The sequence below is a fragment of the Cebus imitator genome, unplaced genomic scaffold (assembly GCF_001604975.1).
Source record: "Cebus imitator isolate Cc_AM_T3 unplaced genomic scaffold, Cebus_imitator-1.0 Scaffold675, whole genome shotgun sequence".
Lineage (NCBI taxonomy): Eukaryota > Metazoa > Chordata > Mammalia > Primates > Cebidae > Cebus > Cebus imitator.
Window position 1 is genome coordinate 680,137 of NW_016107990.1, and position 26,117 is coordinate 706,253.

Consider the following 26,117-nt stretch of genomic DNA (forward strand, 5'->3'; position numbering starts at 1 on the left):
TTTTTTGCCCTGGAATCTACTGTCCTGGTTCTCTGCTCAGTCCCCTTTTTGAACTGGCCTATGGGCGACTTCCCGTGGCTCCAATCACCAGCCAAAAGGGCTCCCGGACTGGTGTGTTTTGTATGGAGAACCGCGGCTCTGGGGCGCCGACAAAGCAGCCGCGCAGGGCAAAGCAGCGGCGCTGGCCGCCACAGCCGCACTGGCGACCGTGGAGCTCCTCCACCCGGGAATTTCCTAGTCTGTGGGCAATAAAAACGCGGCGTCCACTCACCCCCTGCGCTTTCACTGGGAGCTGCAATCCTGAGCTGTTCCTAAACGGCCATCTTGGATCGTCCCTCCACGTATGTGATTATTAATGATATAAAGCATTTCTTCATGTGTTAGGGAACTATTTCCTCTTCTGTAAAGTGTGTGTGGCTGCTCTTATCCTTTTCTATTGGTTCTATTGGGTTGTTTACTTTTCCTTTTTAGTTTTAGGGTTTTTTCATAAATTGTTACCAATTTTTTATTAGTTATGTATTTTTTGAAGTATCTGTCACAGTTTTTAACTTAGATTTTGATATTCTTGTATCTATTATCAAAAAATCCTAATTTCAGCAATCAAATTTATCAATGTTGTCTTGTATAGATAGTACTTTTTGTGTTCTGCTTCAAAAACCTTCTCTATCTTACATTATAAAAGCAGGTCACCTATATTTTTCATTAAATATTTTCAAGTTTTGTTTTTGACATTTAAATCTCAATCCACTTAGAGTTATTTTTTACAGCTCCTTTTACTGGACCCTTCTTTCACCATCTCACATGTCACCTCTGTTTCATGCTACATTTCGTGCGTGCATGAACTATTTCTGGGTTTCCTATGCTCTTTTGTCTGCCCCACTATCATGTTTCTTATTTAATAAGCTTGTTCTCCTACATAGGAGGAGAGCAAGATCTTTCTTGTGGCTTCTTGTCCTTTTACTCATCCTTATACATTTTAGAATTAAATTGTCAAATTCTATCACAACCTGTTGAGAATTTTTAAAAATCAGATCATTTGGGAAAGAATTCGCATCTTCCTGATATTCTCCTTATATGTGAACACCATATTATTACATTTCAATTAGGCCTTCAAGAATATTTTTTAATAGGTAAGGTTTTATAATTCTCCCTAGTGGTATTTTTTACCTGTTAGTTTGTTTCTCTATAGAAATGCAGGTGATTTTGGCTGGGCGCGGTGGCTTATGTCTGTAATCCCAGCACTCTGAGAGGCCGAGAAAGGCAGATCACCTGAGGTTGGGATTTGGAAACCAGCCTGACCAACATTGAGAAACCCCCGCTTTACTAAAAATACAAAATTAGCCAGGTGTGCTGGCACATGCTTGTAATCCCAACTACTCAGGAGGCTGAGGCAGGAGAATTACTTGAACCCAGGAGGCAGAGGTTGCTGTGAGCCGAGATCATGCCACTGCATTCCAGCCTGGGCAATAAGAGCAAACCTCTGTCTCAAAAAAAAAAAGGAAGAAAGAAAAGAAGAGAAATGCAAGTGATTTTGTATATCAAGCTCATATTTCACTCCCTTGTTAAACTCTTATCATTTCTAGTAACTTGTCTGTAGATTGAGAGGTTTCTATGTAAATAATCATACTGCAAATAATAGGGTTGTATTGCGCATTTCCATTGTTTATAACTCAAATTTACTTTTTTTAATCACACGGGCTCATATCTGTAGTACAACGGTGAACACATGTAGTGGTGGCATTCTGTCTCATATCTGATTTCAAAGAGTGTGATTTTAAAGTTTTCTCACTTAAAATGATGTTTGCTTTAGGTGTTCAATAACTAGATAGGGAAACTTTCTTAACTGAAAAGGAAGTTTCCCTATCTAATTTCCAAATATTGGGTTATTTGTTGTTTAGTCTTTTAGTATAGTGATTTATATTTATTTTCTAGTATTAAACTGTTTTGTTCCTAAGCTGGGATAACCCTAATTCATTACTGGTATATTGTCTTTTTTATACATTTTTTGCTAATACTTTGTTCACTACTATTGCATATAAATTCATGAGTGATAGAGTTGTATAATTTTTCCTTTTTTGCGTCATCTTTGGTTTTCTTACCAGGATTATGCTCATACAATAAGTTAGGAACTATTTTTTTCTATTTTCTGGAAGATTTGTACAATCTTGTGATTATGCATGATGTACAATACAATGATGTACAAAAGACAATACAATTGTCTTTTTGAAATTTTGAAAGAAATTTCTTATAAAACTCATCTGGTCCTGGTCCTTTCTTGGTGGGAAGATTATTTTATTTTATTTTAGTATACTTTAGGTTCTGGGGTGCATGTGCAGATCATGCAGGATTGTTGCATAGGTACACACATGGCAATTTGGTTTGCTGCCTCCATCCCACCGTCACCTACATCTGGCATTTCTCCCCATGTTATCCCTTCCTGACCTCCCCACCCCCCCACTGTCCCTCCCTTGGCCGCCCCCCAGCAGACCCTAGTGTGTGATGCTCCCCTCCCTGTGTCCATGTGTTCTCATTGTTCAACACCCGCCTATGAGTGAGAACATGTGGTGTTTGATTTTCTGTTCTTGTGTTAGTTTGCTGAGAATGATGGTTTCCAGATTCATCCATGTCCCTACAAAGGACACAAACTCATCGTTTTTTATGGCTGCATAATATTCCATGGTGTATATGTGCCACATTTTCCTTGTCCAGTCTGTCATCGATGGGCATTTAGGTGGGAAGATTCTTAAACAACACTTTAGTATTATTAATAATGACTAGTTATTTAAATATTTTATTTCCCTTTGAGTCCCTTCTGCAAAGTTGAGTTTTCTAGAAATTTATTTTTTTACTGTTTTAAAAATATTTTCATGTAGTTATTGATAGTGTTCTTGTACCTTTCAATTCCCTACTTCATTTTGTAGTTATACCCCTTTCTTAGTTAATACTGTTTGGGTTTTTTTTTTTTTTTTTTTTTTTTTTTCTTTTTTTTTTTTTTTTTTTTTTTTTTTTTTTTTTTTTTTTTTTTTTTAGTCTTCCCTTAGTTTTTTTTCATTTTTAATATTTTAAAATTTATTTAATTTTTAATTAAGTTGAGCTTATGGGTATCATTGTGTATGAGATGGGTCTCTTGAAGATAGCATGTAATTGAGTCTTGCTTTTTTATCCAACTTGCCACTGTGTGCCTTTTAATTGGGGCATTTATGCCATTTACATTCAAGGTTAATATTGGTATGTGTGAATTTGATCCTGTCGTCATGGTGTTACTTGGTTATTATGCAGACTTGATTGTGTGACTGCTTTAGTGTCAGTGTTCTATGTACTTAAGTGTTTTTTGTGAGGCTAGTAACCGTCTTTCCTATTCATATTCAGCACTCCTTTAAGGACCTCTTATAAGGCAGGTCTTTGGTAATGAATTTCCTTAGCATTTGTTTGTCTGAAAAGGATCTTATTTCTCCTTTGCTTTTGAAGCTTAGTTGGGCTGCATGTGAAATTCTTTTTAATTTTTTAATTTTTAGAAACATAGTCTTGCTCCATTACAAGGCTGAACTCAAACTCCTTGTCTCCCGAGTTGCTGGAATTACAGGTGTGAACCACCTCACCCTACTCTTCAGTATGAAATTCTTGGTTGGAATTTGTTTTTTAAAAATGCTGAATGTAGACCCCCAAAGTCTTCTATCTCATAAGGTTTCTGCTATACAGTTTGCTGTTAGCTTGATAGGGGTTCCTTTTATAAGTGACCTGTGCCTTCTTTCTAGCTCCCTTTAACATTTCTTTCATTTTAACCTTGGAGAACTTGATGACTGTATGTCTTGGGGATGGCCATCTTGTATAGTATTGTGCAGGGTTCTCTGTGTTTCCTGAATTTGAATGCTGGCCTTTCTAGCATGGTGAGACAAATTTTCATGGATGATGCTCTCAGATACGTTTTCCAGATTGCTTGCTTTTTCTCCATGTCTTTCAGGGATGCCAAGGCATCATAGATTTGGTCTTGTTATATAATCCCATATTTCTCAGAGGTTTTGGTCATTCTTCTTTATTCTTTTTTTTATTATTATTTTGTTTGACTAAGTTAATTTGGAGAACCAGTCTTTGTGATCTGAGCCACCATGCCCAGCCCATTCCTTGTTATTTTTGTCTGACTGTCTTATTTCAGAGAGCCAATCTTCACACTCTGAGATTCTTTCCTCGGCTTGGTCAATTCTGCTGTTAATACTTATGATTTTATTATGAGATTCTCAAAGTGAGTTTTTCAGCTCTATCAGATCAGTTTGGTTTTTTCGTAAAATGAGCATTTCATTTTTCAACTCCTGTATTGTTTCATCGTGTTTCTTAAATACCTTGGGTTGAGTTTCAACTTCTCCTGAATCTCCATGATCTTTGCTCCTGTCCATTTTCTGAATTCTTTGTCATTTCAGCCATTTCAGCCTGGTTAAGAAGCATTCTGGGAAACTAGTATGATAATTGTGAGATAAGAAGACATTCTTGCTTTTTGAGTTGCCACAGATCTTGTGCTGATTCTTTCTCATGTATGTGGGCTGATGTTCCTTCAGTCTTTGAAGTTGCTGTGCTTTGGATGGGGTCATTTTGTTTTTAATCTTACTTGGTGTCCTTGGGGTTTCATTGTGTTATGAGGTGGGCTTAGTTGGCAGACTTCATTTTTGGAAAATTTTAGGGGGCCAAAGCTCAAATCAGCACTCCTAGGTTGTGTGCTCTAACTGTGGGGGGCTAGTATCCAGCATCCTGCTTTGTTTTTTGGCCTCTTGAGGTTAGGAACCTGCTTTCCTGGAGGGGCTAAAGTGCTTCTGGTCTACTGGCCACAACACTCTGATGTGTGGTGCTAGCCAAAGTACCTTTTCAAGGTGGTGACTTGGGACCCATGCCCACTTGTATGTGTCAGCAAATGCCACAGTGTTTTCAGGTATGCTCATGTTAGCTAGGGTGAGGTAGCAGCAGGAGCTGGACTGTGGCTTTCCTGCCTATGCTTGTGCCAGCAAGGGTGGGGCAGGGTTTTCAGCATTTGTGTTTGTACTAGCGCTTGCAGTGGCAGGGTGTTGATGGGCATGGGGCTGCCAATGTCTGTGTGCACATTCATACTGGCAGTGGTGGCACGGCTGAGTGCCTCTGTATCAGCTGGGGGCATCATTGGGGTGTGCTGGTGCCAGCAGCAGTGGCACAGTGCTCTGCATGCTCACATGTGCACTGGTGGGAAAGGGAGGTAGTTCTGTCCATGTGCATGCACCATTACAGCTGTGGGTGTGTGGCTGTGGGCTTGTGCATGCTGGCAAAGTGCCTGGGGAAGGTTGTGGGTAGGCTGGTACATTAAAGCAGGGGCCAGTCTAATGGAACTCTCTGATGGTCAGGTGCAGTGTCGGCAAAGAACATACGATGAAGAGCTCTAGTGGCATCCTGGCTGGGCATCTGAGGCAGAGCTCCAAGCGGCGCAGCCATGCTGGGGCTGCAGGAGAGGCTAGTATACAAGGCAGTGCTCGGGTCGGAGTGGCTGTCTCATGGGCAAGACCACCCTGCTCTGTCCAATCTGACAGTCACCCTATGGCTAAAGTCTTGTAGAGGAGCATGGTGAGCCTTGAGGGATGGTCATTCATTGTCAGGCTGTGCTACAGGCATTCCCACGCCAAACTCTCTGGGCTTCACACAGGCTGGAGTCCTGCCCCTACCGCTCCTCTAAGCAGCTCTCCCTGCTAGCATAAGTGTCTGTGGCAGGTGTGCTGTCTCCTGCTGCTAGGATTCCAGGGATCCGTGGAGAGAAAAGTCTACTGCTCGCCTACTCAACTCACCTCTTCCCCAGAATTTTTTGGGAGCCAAGAGCTAGTCCTGGTTCTCGGTATCCACATGCGGTGTTTCCAGCTTCCTCCTGCTTCGGCCCAACATCTGCGTCCTGCTTCTGTTCACTCTTGCTGCTTCCCCCGGACAGTCTTCTCAGAGTGTGCCAGTCACCTCCATGTCCCAGTCACTCGGTGATAAATGTTCCTCCTGACTCCCTCTCGTTGGCCATCTTGGACGTTATGCTGTTTTATATCACCTTTGGTTTTAGATGGGTCTCTTACAAATAGCTATGCCTAGATTTTCTTCTTTTAAACTAGTCTTACAGTATATGTCTTTTAGTTGAGGATTTGTTTTTAACTGGACACAGTATTTAATAGTATTATAGTATATAATGCATAATTATTATTTATTTTACAATGTGTCTTATTGTAGGAAATTCGAAAATTGGGTAAGTTCTCCTTTCATTTATAGAGTTAGGAATAGATTTCTCTTAGAAATGTGTAGTTACAGTTGATAGCTTTGAGATATAACTGTCAAACATTTCTTGCCCTGATTTTTAAGGGTATAATTTAATAAATTTTGGCATGTATGTAATACCATGGAACCATCACCATGATCAAGATAGTGATTATATTCATCACCTCAAAAGTTTCCTCATCTACTATATCCTTGCTGATTTTCTCTTGTCTCACCAGTTTTTGCAAGGGGATATTGAAATCTCTGATTTTAATTGTGGGTTTGTCTTCATGTAGTTTGAGGTTGTTAGCGTTATCAGTGTGTCTTAGTCTGTTTTTGTGTTGCTTCAGAAGAACACCTGGGGCTGGTTAATTTATAAAGAAAAGACATCTCTTTAGCTCATGGTTCTGCTAGTTGTAAGGTTTCAGATTGGGCACGTGGTGAGGTCCTCAAGCTGCTTCCGCTCATGGCAGAAAGTGAAGAGCTGGTGCATGCAGAGGTCCCATGGTGAGGGAGGAAGCAAGAGAGTGAGTTGGGAGGTTCTAGGCTCTTTTTAACCAGCAGCTCTCACGGGAACTAGTGGAGTAAGTACTCACGGCTTCACCAACAGAGGGCCTTTATCTAATCATAAGGAATCCACCCCCATGACCCAGTAACCTCCCAGTACGTCCCACCTTCAACATTAGTGATCAAATTTTAATATGAAATTTGGAGTGGATAAACATCCAAGGTATAGCAAATACTGAGGATTGTTATGTTTTCTTAATTTCCCCCTGTATTATTATTATTACGAAATGACCTACTTTATCCCTGTACATATTCTTCGCTGTGCAATTTACCTTGTCTAATATTAATATAGCCATTTCAGCTTTCTTTAATGTTAGCATGGTAAATCATTTTCTGTCATTGAATACATTTCTGTCATCCTATGTATTGTATATTTGTATTTTTTTTTGTCAGTATGTAGAAGTTAACAGCGTTGTGATGAAGCTGCTGATACTCTCAAGCCCTTGTCACCTATGGCTATGGAAGCTACTAGAAACTAAGGCCTTCTGGCTTAAGTATTATCTTCCCTTTGATCTTGGTTTGAAAGATTGATGTTATTTGTGATATATGGTATTACTGTTACTCTATTACTAAAATATTTTCTAAGGATGAAGCTTGATACTAGTCAAGTTACTATTTGAAATCTGAGAATTCTGAGAAAACACCTTTCATTACAAGGCACGGTACAGTACAACTGAATCATTCCTTGTTGCAATATTGAGCTCAGACCTTTCTTAGTCTTCACGGCATGATAAATTAATAACCTTCTTGAACTGTGGGCTTTCCTTTAAGTCATCTGTTAAACCTCAGATTAGATCAGAAAGGAACATCAGAATCTGCAAAAGGAGGCTTTACCTCATTCATCATTGCCACCTACCAGAAAACTGATTGTGACTGAGTGGCGGGGGGACAGATGGTAAACTGTCATCCTTATCAGCGGATGGCTTTTTCTCTTTTGCATGGTGTCTGTTTCACAGTATTTCATTAGCTTTATTTTTCTCATCTGCCACTTTAAACAACATAATAAATAAATTGTAACTGATAAAAATACAAGGATATCCTACATCTATGGAAAGGGACCTTAGCAGAGTTGAATCTTTTGTATAATTAAAATGACCCATTTTCAAAAGTTGTCATTGCCATGTATGTTTAAAATGATGCAGTCACAAATGATGCATAAACAATAAATGATGCATAAATGATGAAAAGGTATTGCATTTCCAGTTTTCAAATTTTCTCAAATTTGCTCTTTGACAGAACTTCAAAGTTTAATGTAATGGAACTGTCAGTCCTTTTCTATTTTTTTGAAGCATTTCCTGAGCACTTGCTTGTGTAATCTCTATTAGGCCAGGTGCCAGGGAAACAGGTAAATGATGTCATGTGAGCCCACCTCTGACAAATTTCATAGTTTCTTGAATCTCTAAACACACTCATTTTAATATGAATTAAGTGATTTTTCTATATTGTTTTAATTTTTGAATAGTCTCTGGATAATATCCATGGATATTTTATTTGATATGGCTAATGCCATCCAAGAATTTAGTAATTACAAATCAACTTTAAAGAGTTCCTCTGTGTTCTTTCTGGCACATAATCTGTTGGAATGTTTTTTTGGACGAGCGATCGTCTATGAAAAGAACAGTTTACTACAGATTGCTTTGGTCCTAGTCTGAATAAAACTCTGACCCCCCAGAGAATTGTTCCTCTTTAACTTAAGCAGTTAGAATTAAGTCCTCGATACATAGTAGGTGTTGAATTAAAGGTTAGTGAATTGCGCTAAAACCCTAACTCATTATCTTCAGTACGCTATGTCTGTAAGGGTGCTATACAAAGTATATTATAAAGTCTAAAAATGCCATGTGTTTTTAGTTAAGTGTTCCTTTATTTTCCCTTCTTTCATCTGTTTCTCTCTTGTTCTCCCTATTTTCTTTCTTCCTCTCCTTGCTTTTCCAGATATGTTGATCTCTTTCCTGCCCTCCTATACCTTCCTCACCTTTTACTTCTCTCACCCTCTTCATCATCCAGAGAAATAAGAAATATAAATTTTAACCCTTCAGTCTCCCACCCCTTCCCAGCTTGGGGAGAAGGCAGTGAGGGAATATTATAAATGCTTCCTGTTTATCTTATTTGTTGTCATGCTAGGCAGGCTTAAAATAGTGGGGTACTTAATAATATTTTTTAAATGTGAGGAAAAATGGATTTTTCAATAAACTGATATCACTGGATTTTAGATTCCAAAGTTTATAAAACGTAGGCAGCAACTGAGAGGAAAATACTGTTTTTTCAAACGACATGTGAAAACCATTGCACTAATTTTTTATGTATGAGATTTATAATTTGGTTTCCACCCTGGTCTTGAAAATAAACTTTACAGAAATAAGCCTCTTAAGCAAGATGTTGAATATTTATTGAAAAAACAGTTCTGATTTTCTAATAAAAATTTTTGTATTACTGTAATTAAGCTTTGGATCCTTTTTTTCAAAGCATCCATTTTTGATCTAGGAAGAAAAATATCTTTGAATATTCTAAATTGTGTTATAGTATTTTAAAATAATGGGAAGAAGATTATTTACTTCATTTTGCCACATTTTATGGATTGTGTTTGAGACAACACTTGACAGAGCTCTATAAATGGCAGCTTAATAAAATTCTATGTTATGTCATTTATATTTCCTGCCTATTCTATTTTTAGAACTTTTATATTCTTTTCCAAAGATCATGAACCTATTGGTCAGTTTTTTTTCCATGCCTCTTAAAAAATAAGGAAATATGGGCACCTTTAGGAGGAGTCTGATAGACTATCAGGTCATAAACCTGAGTATGAATTATTTCATAGAATATAGTAAATTATGTTAGGAAAACCAGAGCTTTGGTCTAGTATGCCATAAAAAGTAATTAAAAGAGTAAGAAGGGTGTAAACTTTGATGAGATCATGTCTGCATAGGTATTAGTTTCTTTATGTACATTATTAATATTTTAAACTATAGCAGTGTTGTTTAAAATTTCACAGTTATGACTTAAAAACTAGACTTAAAATTTTATTGTGCATGTGAAATTAGCCCCCAGTAATTGGCTTTTGGGCTCGTTACATTGATTTTTAGAACATCAGGGAAGGGGGACTTTAGAATTTATTATCCCAGAGATATAGTCATGAGTTGCAGACTTTATCTTGATGTGGATCTCTTGACTCACAGTTTATTTCTGCTTCTACTGCATCAAGCTCTTTCCTGCACCTAAAATGAAAACAATGTCTCTGTTAAGGCTTAAGGAGAATTAACAGCATGAAAGCTGGTCAACCAACACTAATTTCTGATTCACTTAGTAGGAGATAGGAATTGTGTTATGTAAGGCTAGAAGTTGCATTTTAAAAGTTAAATTAGGAAGAAAGGAGGTCCAGACACCTTTGGGGAAGATTTTTACTGTGATTTACATTTTGAAAATGAGTAAGTAAATCTTAGCTACTATGTCTCACAGGGTATATCTTTGTTTTTTCTTGTGCCCGTGACATAATTATTAGTATTGAGAGTAGATACAAAAAGATGAGTGACGTCTACACAACAGATACTGTACAACAACTATAACCTTATGCAAATTGACCCTCTCAACTTGAAAGATACTTCATTTTCTTCCATTTCCTTAATAACATTAATTTTATAATAAAGTACAGGTTAATATATATTTTAGAAAATTGAAATGAAAACAAAGTAATGCCTGCTGTATTAACATTTTGATCTAATTATTTTCTGCTCTTTGTGCCCAAATATGCAAAACTCACACATTTGTATATAAACTGCATTGCATAGATTTGAATTCAGCATTTTTATTTAACATTATACAATGAAGATTTTCATGTAATAAAATCTATGTAGTATCATCTCAATGCATGTGCCATAATTTATGTAATCAGTTTCCTACTGCTGATATTTTGTTGTGAATCTCACTGCAGTGAATATAGAGAAATCTTTTTGTACATCTTTGTTTCATTTATGGTAATCTTTCAGAAATAAATTAAAGTACCTTTTAACTACTGAGTACTTACTAAATATTAAGTACACTGGGTTATAAGACTAGTTGACTGTTTAGCAAGGTGGATTGTTATGAAATGTGACAATATAGAACAGGGGCAGGTATACTAGTATCCAAAGAGCTCTATCTTTTCGATGATTAGAGCTATAGATGACTTGAAGTGAACAGCATTTGAAATAAAGGAGGTAAAATTTCTATACTTTTCTGATCTCAGCCAGTGCAGGCTGGATGAAGGGGTGGGGTGTTAAGAAAGGATGCCATCTCCAGGCATGGTAGCCCACACCTGTAATACCAGCACTTTGGGAGGCTGAGGCGGGTGGATCACCTGAGGTCAAGAGTTCGAGACCAGCCTGGCCAACATGGTGAAACCCCATCTCTACTAAAAATACTAAAATTAGCTAGGCGTGGTGGTGGGCACCTGTAATCCCAGCCACTCTCAAGGCGCTGAGGTAGGAGAATCACTTGAACTTAGGAGGCGGAGGTTGTAGTGAGCCTAGATCTGGCCACTGCACTCCAGCCTGGGTGACAGAGTGAGACTCCACTCAAAAAAAAAAAAAAAAAACAAAACCGGTTTCATGGAATGTACTTCCCAGCCCGGAGGATAGAGTGAAGAGTGCTGCATACCCAAGTACATAGGCTCTCAAGTATATTGGATTCTGGACCTAGAGCAACAAGAGTAATTTCAGAACCTACGAGTTAGTATATGGATCCTGCTAGTGTACTTCCTGTCATGGAAGATTTGGCTGTGAAATAGGTAAAGGTCATTAGAACCTTCATTTCAAAGTAGCTCCAGAAATCAGAGCCTGACTCTTTTTCATCAGCATGTTACTTAGAAGGTTCAGCTTCTGCGTCATTCTGTAATTGCCAGTTAACTTTTGTCGTGTTCCCAAGTCTCAGACATAAGAGAACCAGGCAAGGAAAGTGACTAGATTGATACAAATATATTACCTCTTCTTTCAGTAAAGCAGGTCTTTATTAATTTTATTTTTCTGCACAAGATTGTTTTCTCCTATCCTTATAACACATTTGAAACTTGCAGTATAGTATATGCTTTCAGCACTTGAATGTACACAAATGTGTTAATTTCATTTTAAGTTCGCATCATTAGATGCTTGAGAGATACAAATATTATAATTTTCTTTATTTATTTGGCAAGCCAATGTACAAAATGACTATTTTGTAAACTAATTATTATGATGAATTAAAAACCTACATAATAGTGGACAGAATAGTACGATAAACCTCCACTTACTCATCATATAACCTTGCAGTGATGAACTTGTGGTAAATCCTGCCCTCACTGATATTCCATTCTCTCTCCATAAGTACTATTTCGAAGTCAATTCCAGATAACATTTCATTATGGCTATTTTTTATGGACATTTTCTTTCTGCTTCTGAAAGTAATACATGCTTATTATAAAAGAGAAAATTAAAAACTTGTCACAATCATCTAGTGAGAAATTTTAATTTTTGCCTTTTCTTATATTTATGCATATCAATGGATACATATAAATATACACAAAATATATATTATGTGTAAAAATTTTCTGCATAATTGTATTAGGGAAAGGACTAAGCTGCTATAAAAGCAGCAAAAATACAATGGTTTTAAGAATATAGAAATGTATTTTTACAGTACAGTTCTGAGGTAAGCAGACTAGGTTTCAGGGTTGCTTTATGTGACATGTGTTTTCAGGGACCCATTTTCTGTCTTTACCATCTCCTCAGGTATGCCCTCCCTTCATGATTAGAGCTGTTGTTACAGGCTCTTTTGTGTTGCAGTTTGCAGAAGGGGAGGAGTAAATGAACCTTAAAATACCAAGTAGTGTTCATTTTCCAATTAGGCATACTCAGTCACATGGTCATCTCAAGCCACAAGAGGGACTGGGAAATTGAGTTGCTAGTGAAAGGCTTATGTGACTTGCTATAAAGTTCTGTTACTGTGGAGTCTGGTGCACTGCAGTATTTCCTCTGTCCTCTTTATTTCCTCCCTTAAAGACACATGAACCTAGTGTCTTGGTCAGACTCAGATTTGATCCATTTGGTAAGACTATAATTGGTATTGAGTTCTTTCATCAAGATGAACATAATTTATTGTGTTTTCTTTTTGTGGTATTGACATATCAATAATTGACACTTAGTACCTAGATCCACTAATTCATAGATATGGGGATATTCCAATTCTGCATTTCATTTTCATTTATTATGTATACATTTATAAAGAGATGGTTCCCTTATCTACTATTTGGCTACCGAGTACAGCTTGTGTGTGTGAAAGTCAGTACACATTTTTTATTTACCAGTTTTCAAAATAATGCACCGGTTTCTCATTATCTTCCATTTGATTGGGGTGTGTGTGTGTGTGTGTGTGTGTGTATGTGTGTTGTGTGTAAAGATAGATAAATTATAAACTATTATGAACTGATGGATTTAAATATTTTTAGTGGGTTTCAGTCATTTGTAGTTTTCCTTTTTGAATCTCAAATTATGCCATCTTTTGTTCAGTGGGAGTCTGTTAGAGTTTGTTTTCAACTCCTTTTGACATGAGCCCAGTCGAATTTGATAGTTGCCTTTCTACCCAGTTTGACAAGGTGTTAGACTTGTGAGCATACATTTTGGTAAGAAACTCTGGTTACTTTTTCTGGGAAATTATATTTTAAGACCATAATCAGAAATGCTCATTGCTACTGGATTGATCATTGTGAACAGAATTACAAACTGAAGAAATGAAATATGTGTATACGTATGTGTCCACTCGGCCTCTTCTGTATTGCATCCTGGATATCTTTTCCTCCATACCAAATATTCGGTTTTCAAGGACACAGGAGATGATAGAATTATAATGGCATTTACTCTATCCTGCCTAACACGCACAGCAGTCTTGGAATAACATTACTAATAGTACCACCATCAGTGTAATTACCAAGAACAGTTTAAAATTCTTTTCATATGTTTTCCCCATTTTCCCCGTCTTTTAAAAATAGTATCACAATGAAATATCAGAGACACCAGCATTATATACTGGATTCTTTAGGTTTTTTTTTTTTATCCCTAATTTAGTCTCAGTTCTATAAGTATACACGTAATGTTCACCAGTAGTCCTTATGTCCATGTCTCTCTAGTCATTTTTCTTTTCTGAGGTGTGTTCTCTAGTAGATTTCTCAGGAAGGTTTATGAGAGTATTCTTTAGGTTCTTAAAATGTTGATAATAGTTTATTTGTGCTTTTTTTGCTTGAAAGTTAATTTTACTAGATAGAAAATCCTTAGCTTCTATTTCTTTCTTAAAAATACTAAATACATTATTTTCTTTTGGCATAAAATGTTGCTGTCAAAAAGGCTGATGATGATTTAATTTTTTTCCTTGTAAGTCACTTGTTTTCTTTTCCCCTAAATGCTGCAATAGATTTTTTTATTTAAGGCACAGAAATTTTAATAAGATATGTCAGTATTCGTCTCTCTAGGTCAATATTTTCGAGTGTGTGGTATACTTTTTCAATATTTATATTGTTGAAAGTTTTATTGGATTAAAGTTTTTAATATTTGATCTATTCTCTTGCTTTGGTTTACTTTTTCAAGAACTCCTATTATCTGGATCTCATCTTTGCCTATCTTCAGTATTTTCACTTTCAAGTCATTTTTATTTTTTATTTAAAAAATTTTATCCTTTTTACATTTTATTTGAGGCATTATTTGTTGTGTTTATTTACTCTTATACATCTTCTGTTTTGTTTTTATTTCTTAAACAATTTCTTACGTTGCAATCTTTTTTGAGTTTTATGACCTAATTATTGAGTTTTTAAGATAGTGATTTCTGTTGTTCTCTCATGCCTTATATATATTTTATGTGTGTGTGTGTGTGTGTGTGTGTGTATTTGCTTATTTTGAAATAGAAAGTTACATTTTGACATGTGCATACATTTTTTTGGTGTGTTTTGTTGTTGTTTGTAAGGTTGCTATTCTATTTATTTGTTTTCTTCTGATAACTTTGGCATTTGGCCTTGATACTTTTCTCTTGCTAATTTTTACATGGAATTAGATTTATGAAACTTGAAATGTGTTTATAGAATGCTGGACAAAAGAAACATCCTAAGTCAAAGAAAACAAAATGTAGACAAATAGTCAAGCATACCTAATACCAATTTTTCAGTTAACTAATCGACAGATTTACAAAAAAAAAAACAGGAACATTACATACTGGCAAACCATTTGTGGGGACATAAATTAATTCCCATTTTGGTTCTATTTGGGAATACTTATCAAAAATCTTAAAAATATGTGTAATCTGTGGCCCAGGTTTTTTATTTCTGTGATTTGATCATAAAGGAATAATTGACTATTTGTTTAAATTTCAACTGTAGGAATATTTTGTTGCACTACTTATGACATTGAAAAATTAAATATTATCCAGATGGCTGACAACAAGGCATTAGTCAAAATAGGTATATTCATGAAATGGAGTAGCTTACATCTGTTAGCTTATGTTGTAGGATATTTAATGGTGGGAATATATATCAAATATAGCAGATTTTAAATTTTATAAATGGGATACCTATTTTTATAAAATTTTATGTGCAAAGAAAAATGTCTGGAAGAATATAGTTCAAAATATTACGTTTTTTCTAGGTATCAAATATTTTAATCTTAATTTTTATTTATATATATTTTCTATAATTAACACATTTGTGTTAAAAAGTTTACTATTAAGTCAAACAAAAACATATGCTCATTTGTCTCTGGTTTTGAGATTATAAAAACAATATGAATGACTGATGTATGTGGTTTTGTATGTGAATATGAGTGTAAAGGCCAACATTGTCTATAACAAAGGTGTGATTCTTGATAGTTCTGGATAGAGTCCAAGTTTCTTTGCATAGTGACTGCATTTGTGTATAAGTTTCCTCAATGGTTTCTGTTAGATATGTAAATAACATTTATATACAACTGAAAAATATTATAATTTGGACCTTTCACAAAACCGAAGATATCATTTAGAATATTTATTTTCCTTAGTACAGTGATCAAATTACATGTCAGAGACTAGCCTGCATTAGCAGCATGGCAGGAGGGAATGTGGAGTAGGAAAAAAGCATGATCTATTAAAGTCAGCCAGTCGTGGTTTTGATCTTGAGCTTTGTGACCATGGGCGTCATACCAAACCTCTTTGAAGTTTGCATCTGTAAGCATTTGTGTTTGTTAAGCATCTGTGAAATGTAAACATGCTATCTAACCTGCTTTATGGGATTGTGAAGATGATAGGAAATTATGTAATTGATCCAGTCCTTTGCTTATCACATAATACGGTTTGCTTATCACATAATACGTGTTCAGTAAATGATAGTGTGGATGGTGGTTTCACATATGACTTGCTTTGTTCCATACATCTTTGGCAGATAATGGGAAGAGGATTTTCTCCCCCTGATACTCACTCTGTTCTTTCTTTGAAAAGAAAGACCTGGGTTATTTTTTTTTAAGTTGTATTTATATGTGTGTACTTACAACTTAAATCATTACTTTAAGTTAGTGCCGCCATATAAAGGTATAGTATACCATAGGCCTGGTTTATCAAAGAAAATAATAAGAGAAAGAAATCAAATTTTCTAATCAAAGAAATTCTAATTTTCTAATCAAAGAAAAAGAAAAGAGAATATTTTCTTCATTTGGCTGTGGGGTTTTTGTTTTTTTGTTGCTTGTTTTTTGTTGGTAGGTTCATCATTTGGAAAGTGAGCACAGCTCTGTAACGCAAACCTATTTCCAGCCATATCTTTAAGGTAGCAGTCAAGAATGTGGATTCCCTAATCATCTGTCTGGGTTTAAATTTGGGCTCTGTTTCTTTACTAGCTGCAAAGTCACTCAGCTATGGTTTTGGTCTTCTAACTTTAAAAAAATTGGTTAACTTTATGTTCAAGTTTTCTCATAGTTAAAATGAGGATAACAAAAATATGTACCTTCTAAGTATGTTCTAAGTATAGTTGTAAGGACGAGATGAATGATAATATTTAAAGTTCCTAGCGGAATGTATCTTGTATAATAAGCCCTCATAAATACTATTATTAGCTGTTATTACATTAACTCTTTGTATTCATTTATCTAATACATACATACTAAGTGCCTGCCATATGCCAGACACAGTTACAGACATAGAAACATCAGTGAACAAAACAAAGTCATTGCCCTTCGGAAACTTGTGTTTGAGGAAGGAAATTGCAAATTAATATATAATGTTAGGCAGTGATGTGAAACAAGTCCTATAGAGAAATATAAAGAGAATAAGGAGATAGCAAATAATAGAGGGTGTTAATTAAGATGGCATTCATTTTGGCCGAGACCACGCAAATACCTGAGAGAATGTTCTTGGCTAAGGGAACAACATATATAGAGTCCTGAGGCAGTAACGTTTCTGATGAATGTGGGGAACAACAAGAGGACCACTGTGGGTGTAGTTTTAGTGAAGAAAGAAGAGAGTGGTAGATGAGACCAGAGAGATCAGTGACTCAGCCTTGTAGGCCATGGAGAAGAATTTGGATTTACTCTTAAGTGTGATGAGAATGTAAGTTTTGATAAAAGGAATAATGTGATTTGACTGTATAGAAAAAATTTGGCTGCTTTTATAGAGAAAAGACCTAGGAGTCAAGTTAGAAACTGAGAGACGAGTTAAGAGGCTATTGCAGTAATATAAATGAATGCTGATGGTCACTTAGAGTAGGTGATGGTGCTAGGGAGAAGTGGTTGAATTGGGGATCTATATGAAAGGAGAACTGATAGGATTTGCTCATGTATTGTACGCAATTATGCAAATAATGGTATGATTTACCGAAATAGAGAACACTCTTGGAAGAACAACTTAATGTACACAAGGAACATAAGAGTTTTGTTGTAGACATGTTATTTTTGAAATGCTGTTTGTGGAAATGGTCCACCTAACTGGAGCATTTTGAGGATACTTTTTTTTTTTTTTTTTTAAATTTAAAGACAGTCTTGCTTTGTTGCCCAGGCTGGAGTGCAGTGGCACAATCTCAGCTCACTGCAACCTCCACCTCCTGGGTTCAAGCAATTCTTCTGCCTTAGCTTCCCAGGTAGCTGGGATTACAGGTGTGTACAGACATACACCACCATGCCTGACTAATTTTTGTAATTTTAATAGAGATGGGATTTTACCATGTTGGCCAGGCTGGTCTCGAACTCCTGCCCTCAAATGATCCTCCCACCTTGGCCTCCCAAAATGCTGGGATTACAGGTGAGTCACTGCGCCTGGCTGGGGAGACATTTTTACCCACGTGAATGCAGTTCAGGAGAGAGGTGAGAACTAGAGATAAAAATTTGAGAATGTTCTGTGTCTGAATATTTCAAGTGACTGTACTAGTTGAGTGAATTTGGATAGAGAAGAAGAAAGCTCTGAGGATAGCTCTGGGGAGATCAAGAAGCGGAAAAGGACCCAGCAAAGAAAACTTAGAAGGAGCAACCAGTGAGTTAAAAGGACGATGTGGTGTTAGGAAACCAAGTGAAGGAGGAGTCTCGAGTGGGAGGAAATGATTTGTAGGACTAAGGTTGCAAGAAACAGATAAGAACTGAACATTGGCCACTGGCATTGTTGACCTTGACCATGAAAATTTGTAGATTGGTAAGAGTGGTAAGGGCCAAAGCTGGACTAAAATGAGCTTGGGAGACAATGAGAGCTAAACAAGTAGAGGCAAAATACACTTTCTTTCAACAGATTTGGTACAAAAGGGTAGTAGTTGGAGGAGGACATACAAACAAGGTTCCTTTTGAAATGATTTAAGTAGAAACAGGAAAACCAATAATGCAGGTAAGAGGAGAAATAACCATAAAACGTGAGACGGAATGGGATCCTGTGTATATTTGGAGGACTTGCTCTTAGAAAGGAACGTGTGTTCATATAACAGGAGGGAAGAGAGTGTATGGGCACATATGCAAATTGCTATAGCAAATTTGCTACATTTGGCTGTGGGAGTGTGTGGAAGCTCTCTTCTGAATAATGCTGTTTTTCTTAAATAAACGTGGTCATGAATTGAGAGATGGGATTAGAAGATGAGGGATATTGGAGATTTAAGGAGAGAATCTAAAATTTTTAGCAAAGTGAGTGTGTAGGTTAACTAATGTAAGGTTGTTTGACTGCCTGGGAGTTCTAGAGGCCACTTGAGGTGTAATTTCACAGATTTAAAGTTTGTAATTACAGCCACATTAATCTGCTTCAGACGAAGGCTCAGCATAGGGAGAGAGTTGGATTTAGGGTTGGGATTTTGCCATGCAGGTATGAAAGATGAAAGGAGGAAAAGAGTTGAGTGCGTGCAACAGGATGATCAGAGTCATAGGCCATAAAATCTAAGATGGATAAGGAGGGAAATGGGGCCAAACACTGTGCTGTCATCGAACCAAAGCTTTGCTGTTGATACCCACATTCCACATTCTCATCTCTAGAATGTGTTTTCTGAGATGACATTCTTTTTCCTTCCTGCAGCTTTACCCCACTCGCAGCCCAAACACACATACTTACCTAATATCCATATGTTCACATTTTATCCTTCTTCAAGGGATAGCAAATATGATGCTTTCTTCCTGAATTTTTCCCCCCTTTCCCCTGGTGAACAGTGATCTTGTTTCCCTCTTTGAGTTCTTACAGCACTCTAAATCTCTCATTGACTGGTATTATAGGTGGTATTATAGCTCCGTATATATATTTTACCTGTCCTACTCTACTCGTGTGATATTATGGTAGGGATTATGTCCTTGTATCCTTAGCATTAGGCACAATTGATATGCAATGAAGTGAATTCAATGATGTACAAACCTTAACTAAAACAGTTTCTTCAGTGTTTTCCAAAACAATTGTAGAAACCAGTGTATTTTTCACAGAGATTACTTGTAGTTTTGTCAAATATCTTATACTCACTGTAGCCTATAGCAATCCTATATTACATTTAAATAATCATTATTCTTATTATTATTTTATTTGTTTTTCTTTCAGGAGCATCTTTCCTTGAAGAAGTATATTATTGACATTGTGGTTGAAAGCACAGCTCCAGCAGATGCTTTGAAAGATGGGGAAGAGAGGCAAAAAAATAAAAAAAAAGCCAAGAAGATAAAAGCTCGGATGAACTCCAGGTACTCTTAAAAACAAATACTCTTAAAAACAAAAGAAAAACTCTTACGATGTATCTTTTAATGTAAATCCAAGGAAGACAAAAAAGTTTAAAGTTGTTTGCTTCGTGAAAGCCTTGGAAATAACACTGATGAGCCTAATTTATAGCCACTTTCCTTGATTGAGAAGGAAAACTGCATATCGATCTAAAGCCCTTGCTTTCACCTGTTAAGAGCTCTTCTTATAATTGGATGCCAAAGCTCTGCCAAACTTGTGCCTCCTCCAGCATACAATAGTATGTTTAAGTATGTGTAAACCAAACCTATTTTTCTTTCCAACTATTGATTTTTAAATGAAGTATCAAAGAAAATCAATAGCAATCAACAAATAGAAGTCTACTGGCTGTAGTGTCAAATCCCATGACTAGATTTAATCAATTTGGTTGCCTGTCACAACAAGAAAAAGTTCAAGAAATATCTTAAAATGGAAAGTGAGTTGTCAGACCTGTAGTTTATCATCAGCCTCCAAAGTGTCATCTGAAGTTCAGACAGCTGTGTAGTACATCATTACCTCACAAGCTTTGAGTGTCATCTGATGACGGATGAGTCCTGTTGGAGGACACAAAGATAGTTCTTCTTTAGTAGCTAATCCATTGCTGTTTGAGGGAAACTATTCTGAATATGCCCTTACACTAAGTGTCTCAAAGATGGAGAAACTTGACCTATGGGATTGTAGAAATAAAGAACTTACAAAATGGTGAATAGTATGAGTTTTTAAATAGTTTTTTCTAATTCTGTTAAGAATGTCATTGGTAGTTTGAAAGGAATAGCATTCAATCTATAAATTGCTTTGAGTAGTATGGCCATGTTTAACAATAGATTCTTTCTCTCCATGAGCACGGAATATTTTTGCCTTTGTTTATATCATCTCTGATTTCTTCGAGCAGAGCTTTGTAATTCTTGTTGTAGACATCTTTTACCTCCATGGTTAGCTGTATTTCTAGGTATTTTATTCTTTTTTTTGTGGCTATTGTGTGAATGGGATTGCATTCTTGAATTGGCCCTCAGCTTGGATGTTGTTGGTGTGTAGAAATGCCACTGATTTTTGTACATTGATTTTATACCCTGAAATGGTGCTGAAGTTGTTTATCAGATCTAGGAATTTTGGGGCAGAAACTATGGGGTTTTCTAGGTATACAATTGTATCTTCTGCAAACAGAGATAGTTTGACTTCCTCTCTTCCTATCTGGATGCCTTTTATTCATTCTCTTACCTGATTGCTCTGGCTAGGACCTCCAGTAGTATGCTGAATAGAGTGGTGACAGCGGGAATCCTGTCTTGCTCCTTTTCTCAATAGGGATGCTTCCAGCTTTTGCCTGTTCATTATGATGTTGGCTCTGTGCTTGCTATATACAGTTCTAATTATTTTGAGATATATTCCTTTATGCCTATTTTGTTGAGGATTTTTAACATGAAGGGATGTTAAATTTTATTGAAAACCTTTCTTGCATCTATTTAGATTATCTTATGTTTTTTTGTTTTGGGTATGGATAAAACCTATTTATTGATTTGTGTTTGTTGACCAATCATGCACCATAGGGATAAAGCCTATTTGATCATGATGGGTTAGCTTTTTGATGTGCTGCTGGGTTTGGTTTACTAGTATTTTCTTGAGGATTTTTTTTTTTTCCATCATGGATAATGGCTTGTGTTCTGTTTTCTTTCTTTCTTTCTTTTCTTTTTTTTTTTTTNTTTTTGTTGTTGTTATTGTTGTTGTTGTGTCTCTGCCAGATTTTGATATCAGAATGATGCTTGGCATATAGAATGAGTTAAAGAATCCCTCCTCCTCAATGTTCTGAAATAGTTTCAGTAAGAATGATACCAGCTCTTTATATATTTGGTGGAATCTGGCTCGGAATCTGGTCCTGGGCTTTTTCTGGGCGATAGGCTTTTTATTATTGATTCAGTTTCAATCCTAGTTATTGGGCTGTTTAGCATTACAATTTCTTCCTCATTCAATCTCGAAAGGTTGTTTGTTTCCAGGAATTTATCACTTTCTTGTAGATTTTCTAGTTCGTGTGCATAGAGGATTTTGTAATCGTCTCTGAGGGTTGTTTTTACATTTCTGTACAACTGGTAGTAATGTTCCCCTTGACATTTCTGATTGTGCTTATTTGGATCTTATGTCTTTTTTTCTTTATTAGCCTAGCTAATGGACTGTTCGTCTTTGTCAAAAAAATTAGCTCTTGGATTTGTTGGTCGTTTGCATGTTTTTTCTCATTACAGTTTTCTTCAGTTGAGCTCTGATTTTGGTTATTTCTTGTCTCCCACTGGCTTTGGGGTTGGGTTCCCCTTTCTGTAGTTCATTTGGGTATGATGTTAGGCTGTTAATTTGAGATCTTTTTAACATTTTGATGTGGTAGTTGAGCACTATAAACTTCCCGCTTAACACTGCTTTAGCTGTCCCAGAGATTCTAGTATGTCGTATCTTTTTTCTCATTACTTTCAAAGAATTTCTTGATTTCTGCTTTAATTTTATTGTTTACTCCAAAGTCATTTTGGAACAGGTTGTTTAATTTCCATTTCATTATATGGCTTTAAGCACTCTTCTTAGAATTTATATTTATTTTTGTGGTGCTGTGGTCTGAGATCGTAGCATGATTTTGTGTTTCTGAATCTTTTGCTGAGAATTGTATTGTGGCTCACTGTGTGGGTGATTTTAGAACATGTGCCTTGTGCAGATGAGAAGAATGTGTATTATGTTGTTTTGGGTTGGAGAGTTCTCTAGATGTCATTAGTCCATTTAGTGAAGTGTCACATTCAGGTCCTGAATATCGTTGTTAGTTTTCTGCCTCAGTAGTCTGTTTAATGCTGTCAGGGAGATATTGAAGTTCTCCCACTATTATTGTGTGGTTATCTAAGTCTTTTCATAGGTTTCTAAGAACTTGTTTTATGAATCTGTATGCCCCTGTGTTTGGTGCCTACATATTTAGTATAGTTAGGTCTTCTTGTTTTATTGAACCCTTTACTATTATGTAATGCTCTTTGCCTTTTTTGCTTGTTATGGATTTAAAATCTACTTTTTCCTGGAATTACAGTAGCAACCCTTGCTTTTTTCTGTTTCCTCTTTGTTAGATTTTTCTCCATCCCTTCACTTTGAACCTGTGACTATCACTGCTTGTGAGATGGGTCTGTTGAAGACAGCTTCTGATTGGGTCTTGCTTCTTTATCCACCTTTTAATTGGGGGCATTATTCTCATTTACATTTAAAGTTAATATTGATATTAAGTTTGATAGAAATAGCATTAAATCTGTAAATTGCTTTGGGTTGTACAGCCATTTTTACCATATTAACTTTTCCATTCCATGAGCATGGAACATTTTTCCATTTGTTTGTGTAATTTGTAATTTTTTCAGCAGTTTTGTAGTTGTTCTTTAGAAGTCTTTCTCCTCCTTGGTCAGCTGTATTCTTAGGCATTTCATTTTTTTGTGTGGCTATTGTGAATGGGATTGTGTTCTTGATTTGACACTCAGCCTGGATGTTGTTGGTATAGCAATGCTATCAGTTTCTGTTCATTGATTTTGTATTCTGAAACTTTACTAATGTCATTTATCAATTCTAGGAGCCTTTTGGCAGAGTCTTTATGATTTCCTAGGTGTAGAATCATATTGTCAGCAAAGATAGATAGTTTTATTTCTTTTCCTATTTGGATGCCTTTTGTTTCTTTCTCTTTCCTGATTTCTCTGGCTAGGACTTCTAGTTCTGTGTTGAATAGGAGTGGTGAGAGTGGGCACCCTTGTCTTGTTCCAGATCCAAGCAGAAGGGATGAATGAATTTTGTCCCTTCAGTATGATTTTGGCTGTGGGTTTGTCATAGAAGGCTCTTATTGATTATCATTATTATTTTTATATATTTTTTGAGACAGAATCTCGCTCTATCATCCAGGCTGGAGTGCAGTGGCATGATCTCGGCTCACTGAAACCTCCACCTCCCAGATTCACATGATTCTGCTGCCTCAGCCTCCCAAGTAAAAAATAAAAAATTTAAAAAAAATGTAAAAATTGTCAAGCATGGTGGCAATTTTTTAATTTTTTAAAAAATTTTATTTTTTAGCAGAAACGGTTTCACCAGTTGGTGAGGCTGATCTCGAACTCCTGACCTCAAGTAATCTGCCTGCCTCAGCCTTCCAAAGTGCTGGGATTATAGGCTCACATGAGCCATTGTGCCGTCCTTATTTTTAGTTATGTTTCTTTGATGCCTAATCTATTGAAAAGTTTTCTTCATGAAAGGATGTTGAATTTTATCAAAAGCTTCCTCTGCATCTATTTGGATGGTTATATTGATTTTGCTTTTGATTTCATGTAGTGAATCATATTGATTTGCTGGTTGAACCAGCCTTACATCTCAGGAATAAAGCTTACTTGATTCGTGGTGTATTAACTTTTTAATGTGCTGCTGGATTTTATTTGCTAGGATTTTTTTTGAGGATTTTTCCATCTGTATTCATGAGGGATGTAAAGTTTTTTTTTCATTGTGTCTCTGCCAAATTCTGGTGTCAGTCTGATGCTGGCTTCGTAGAATGAGTTAGGGAGAAGTCCCTTATCTCTAGTTTTTTTGGAATAGTTTCTGTAGGATTGGTATCATTTCTTCTTTGTGTGTCTGGTGAATCTCTCTGGTCCAGGGTTTTTTGTGTGTGTGTGTGTGTGTAGTTTCTTTATTACTAATTCGATTTCTACATTGAACTGCTTTATTTATGATTTCAGTCTCTTCCTGATTCAGTCTTGTGCTTGCATTGAATTAGGAAGATTGTGTCCTTGCACTGAAAACATTCAATTTTAAAACATGACAAGTATGCTCACTCTCACCACTCCTATTCCACACAGTACTAGAAGTCCTAGCCAGAGCAATCAGGAAAGAAGAATAATTCAGTCTTGTGCTTGCATTGAATTAGAAAGATTGTGTGCTCTTGCATTGAATAAAATTTCATTATTTTTCTTTTAATTCCTGTATGATTTTTAGTGACATCTTCACTTTCATTACTAAAATTTTAATTTTTTTTCTTTGTTCCCCCTAATCTCTGGCCAAGAATTTTTCAATTTTGTTAATCTTTTGAAATAGTGAATTTTTGCTGTATTTGATTATTGTTGATTTTATTTCATTTGTATTCTTTTTTTTTTACTTGTATTTACTTCATATTTATTTTTTGTTTTTTCCTGATTTCTTAAGTTGGCCTCTGAGAGTATTGATTTGAAAGCTCTCTTTTTATAATATATGTAATTATAGCTATCATTTTCCCTCTAATACCTACTTAACCTATATTCAACATATTTTAATGTTGTATATTTATTTTTATATAGTTTGAAATATTTCTTTTTTTATTGCATTTTAGGTTTGGGGGTACATGTGAAGAACATGCAAGATTGTTGCATAGGTACACATATGGCAGTGTGATTTGCTGCCTTCCTCTCCTTCACCTATATCTGGCATTTCTCCCCGTGCTCTCTCTCCCCAACTCCCCATCTCCTGCTGTCCCTCCCCTCTTTCCCCCTGACAGACCCCAGTGTGTGATGCTCCCCTCCCTGTGTCCATGTGTTCTCATTGTTCAACACCGGCCTGTGAGTGAGAACATGTGGTGTTTGATTTTTTGTTCTTGTGTCAGGTTGCTGAGAATGATGGTTTCCAAGTTCATTCAAGTCCCTACAAAGGACATGAACTCATCATTTTTGATGGCTGCATAATATTCCATGGTGTATATGTGCCACATTTTCCCTGTCTGTTCTATCATTGATGGGCATTTGGGTTGGTTCCAGCTCTTTGCTATTGTAAACTGTGCTGCAATGAACATTCATGTGTGTGTGTCCTTATACTAGAACAATTTATAATCCTTTGGATATATACCCAATAAGAGAATTGCTGAGTCAAATGGAATTTCTATTTCTAGGTCCTTAAGGAATCGCCACACTGTCTTCCACAATGGTTGAACTAATTTACACTCCCACCAACAGTGTAGAAGTGTTCCTATTTCTCCACATCCTTTCCAGCGTCTGTTGTTTCCAGATTTTTAAATGATCGTCATTCTAACTGGAGTGAGATGGTATCTCAATGTAGTTTTGATTTGCATTTCTCTAATGACCAGTGATGATGAGCATTTTTTCATATGTTTGTTGGCCTCATGTATGTCTTCTTTTGTAAAGTGTCTGTTCATA

The 26,117-nt window shown here is 36.2% G+C and overlaps 1 protein-coding gene across 13 annotated transcripts in view; it reads left to right on the forward strand.

The window, feature by feature from the left end:
- LOC108295996 (S phase cyclin A-associated protein in the endoplasmic reticulum) overlaps positions 1 to 19,959 on the forward strand; it is a 232,553-nt gene extending 212,594 nt beyond the window's left edge. For all 13 annotated transcript variants that reach the window (XM_017518368.2, XM_017518364.2, XM_017518366.2 and 10 more), the window contains one exon: positions 19,798 to 19,959. In XM_017518368.2, coding sequence (XP_017373857.1) covers positions 19,798 to 19,944 — 147 coding nt within the window. In that variant the 3' untranslated portion in view covers positions 19,945 to 19,959. The remainder of the gene's footprint in view (positions 1 to 19,797) is intronic.
- Positions 19,960 to 26,117: the final 6,158 nt, after the last annotated feature.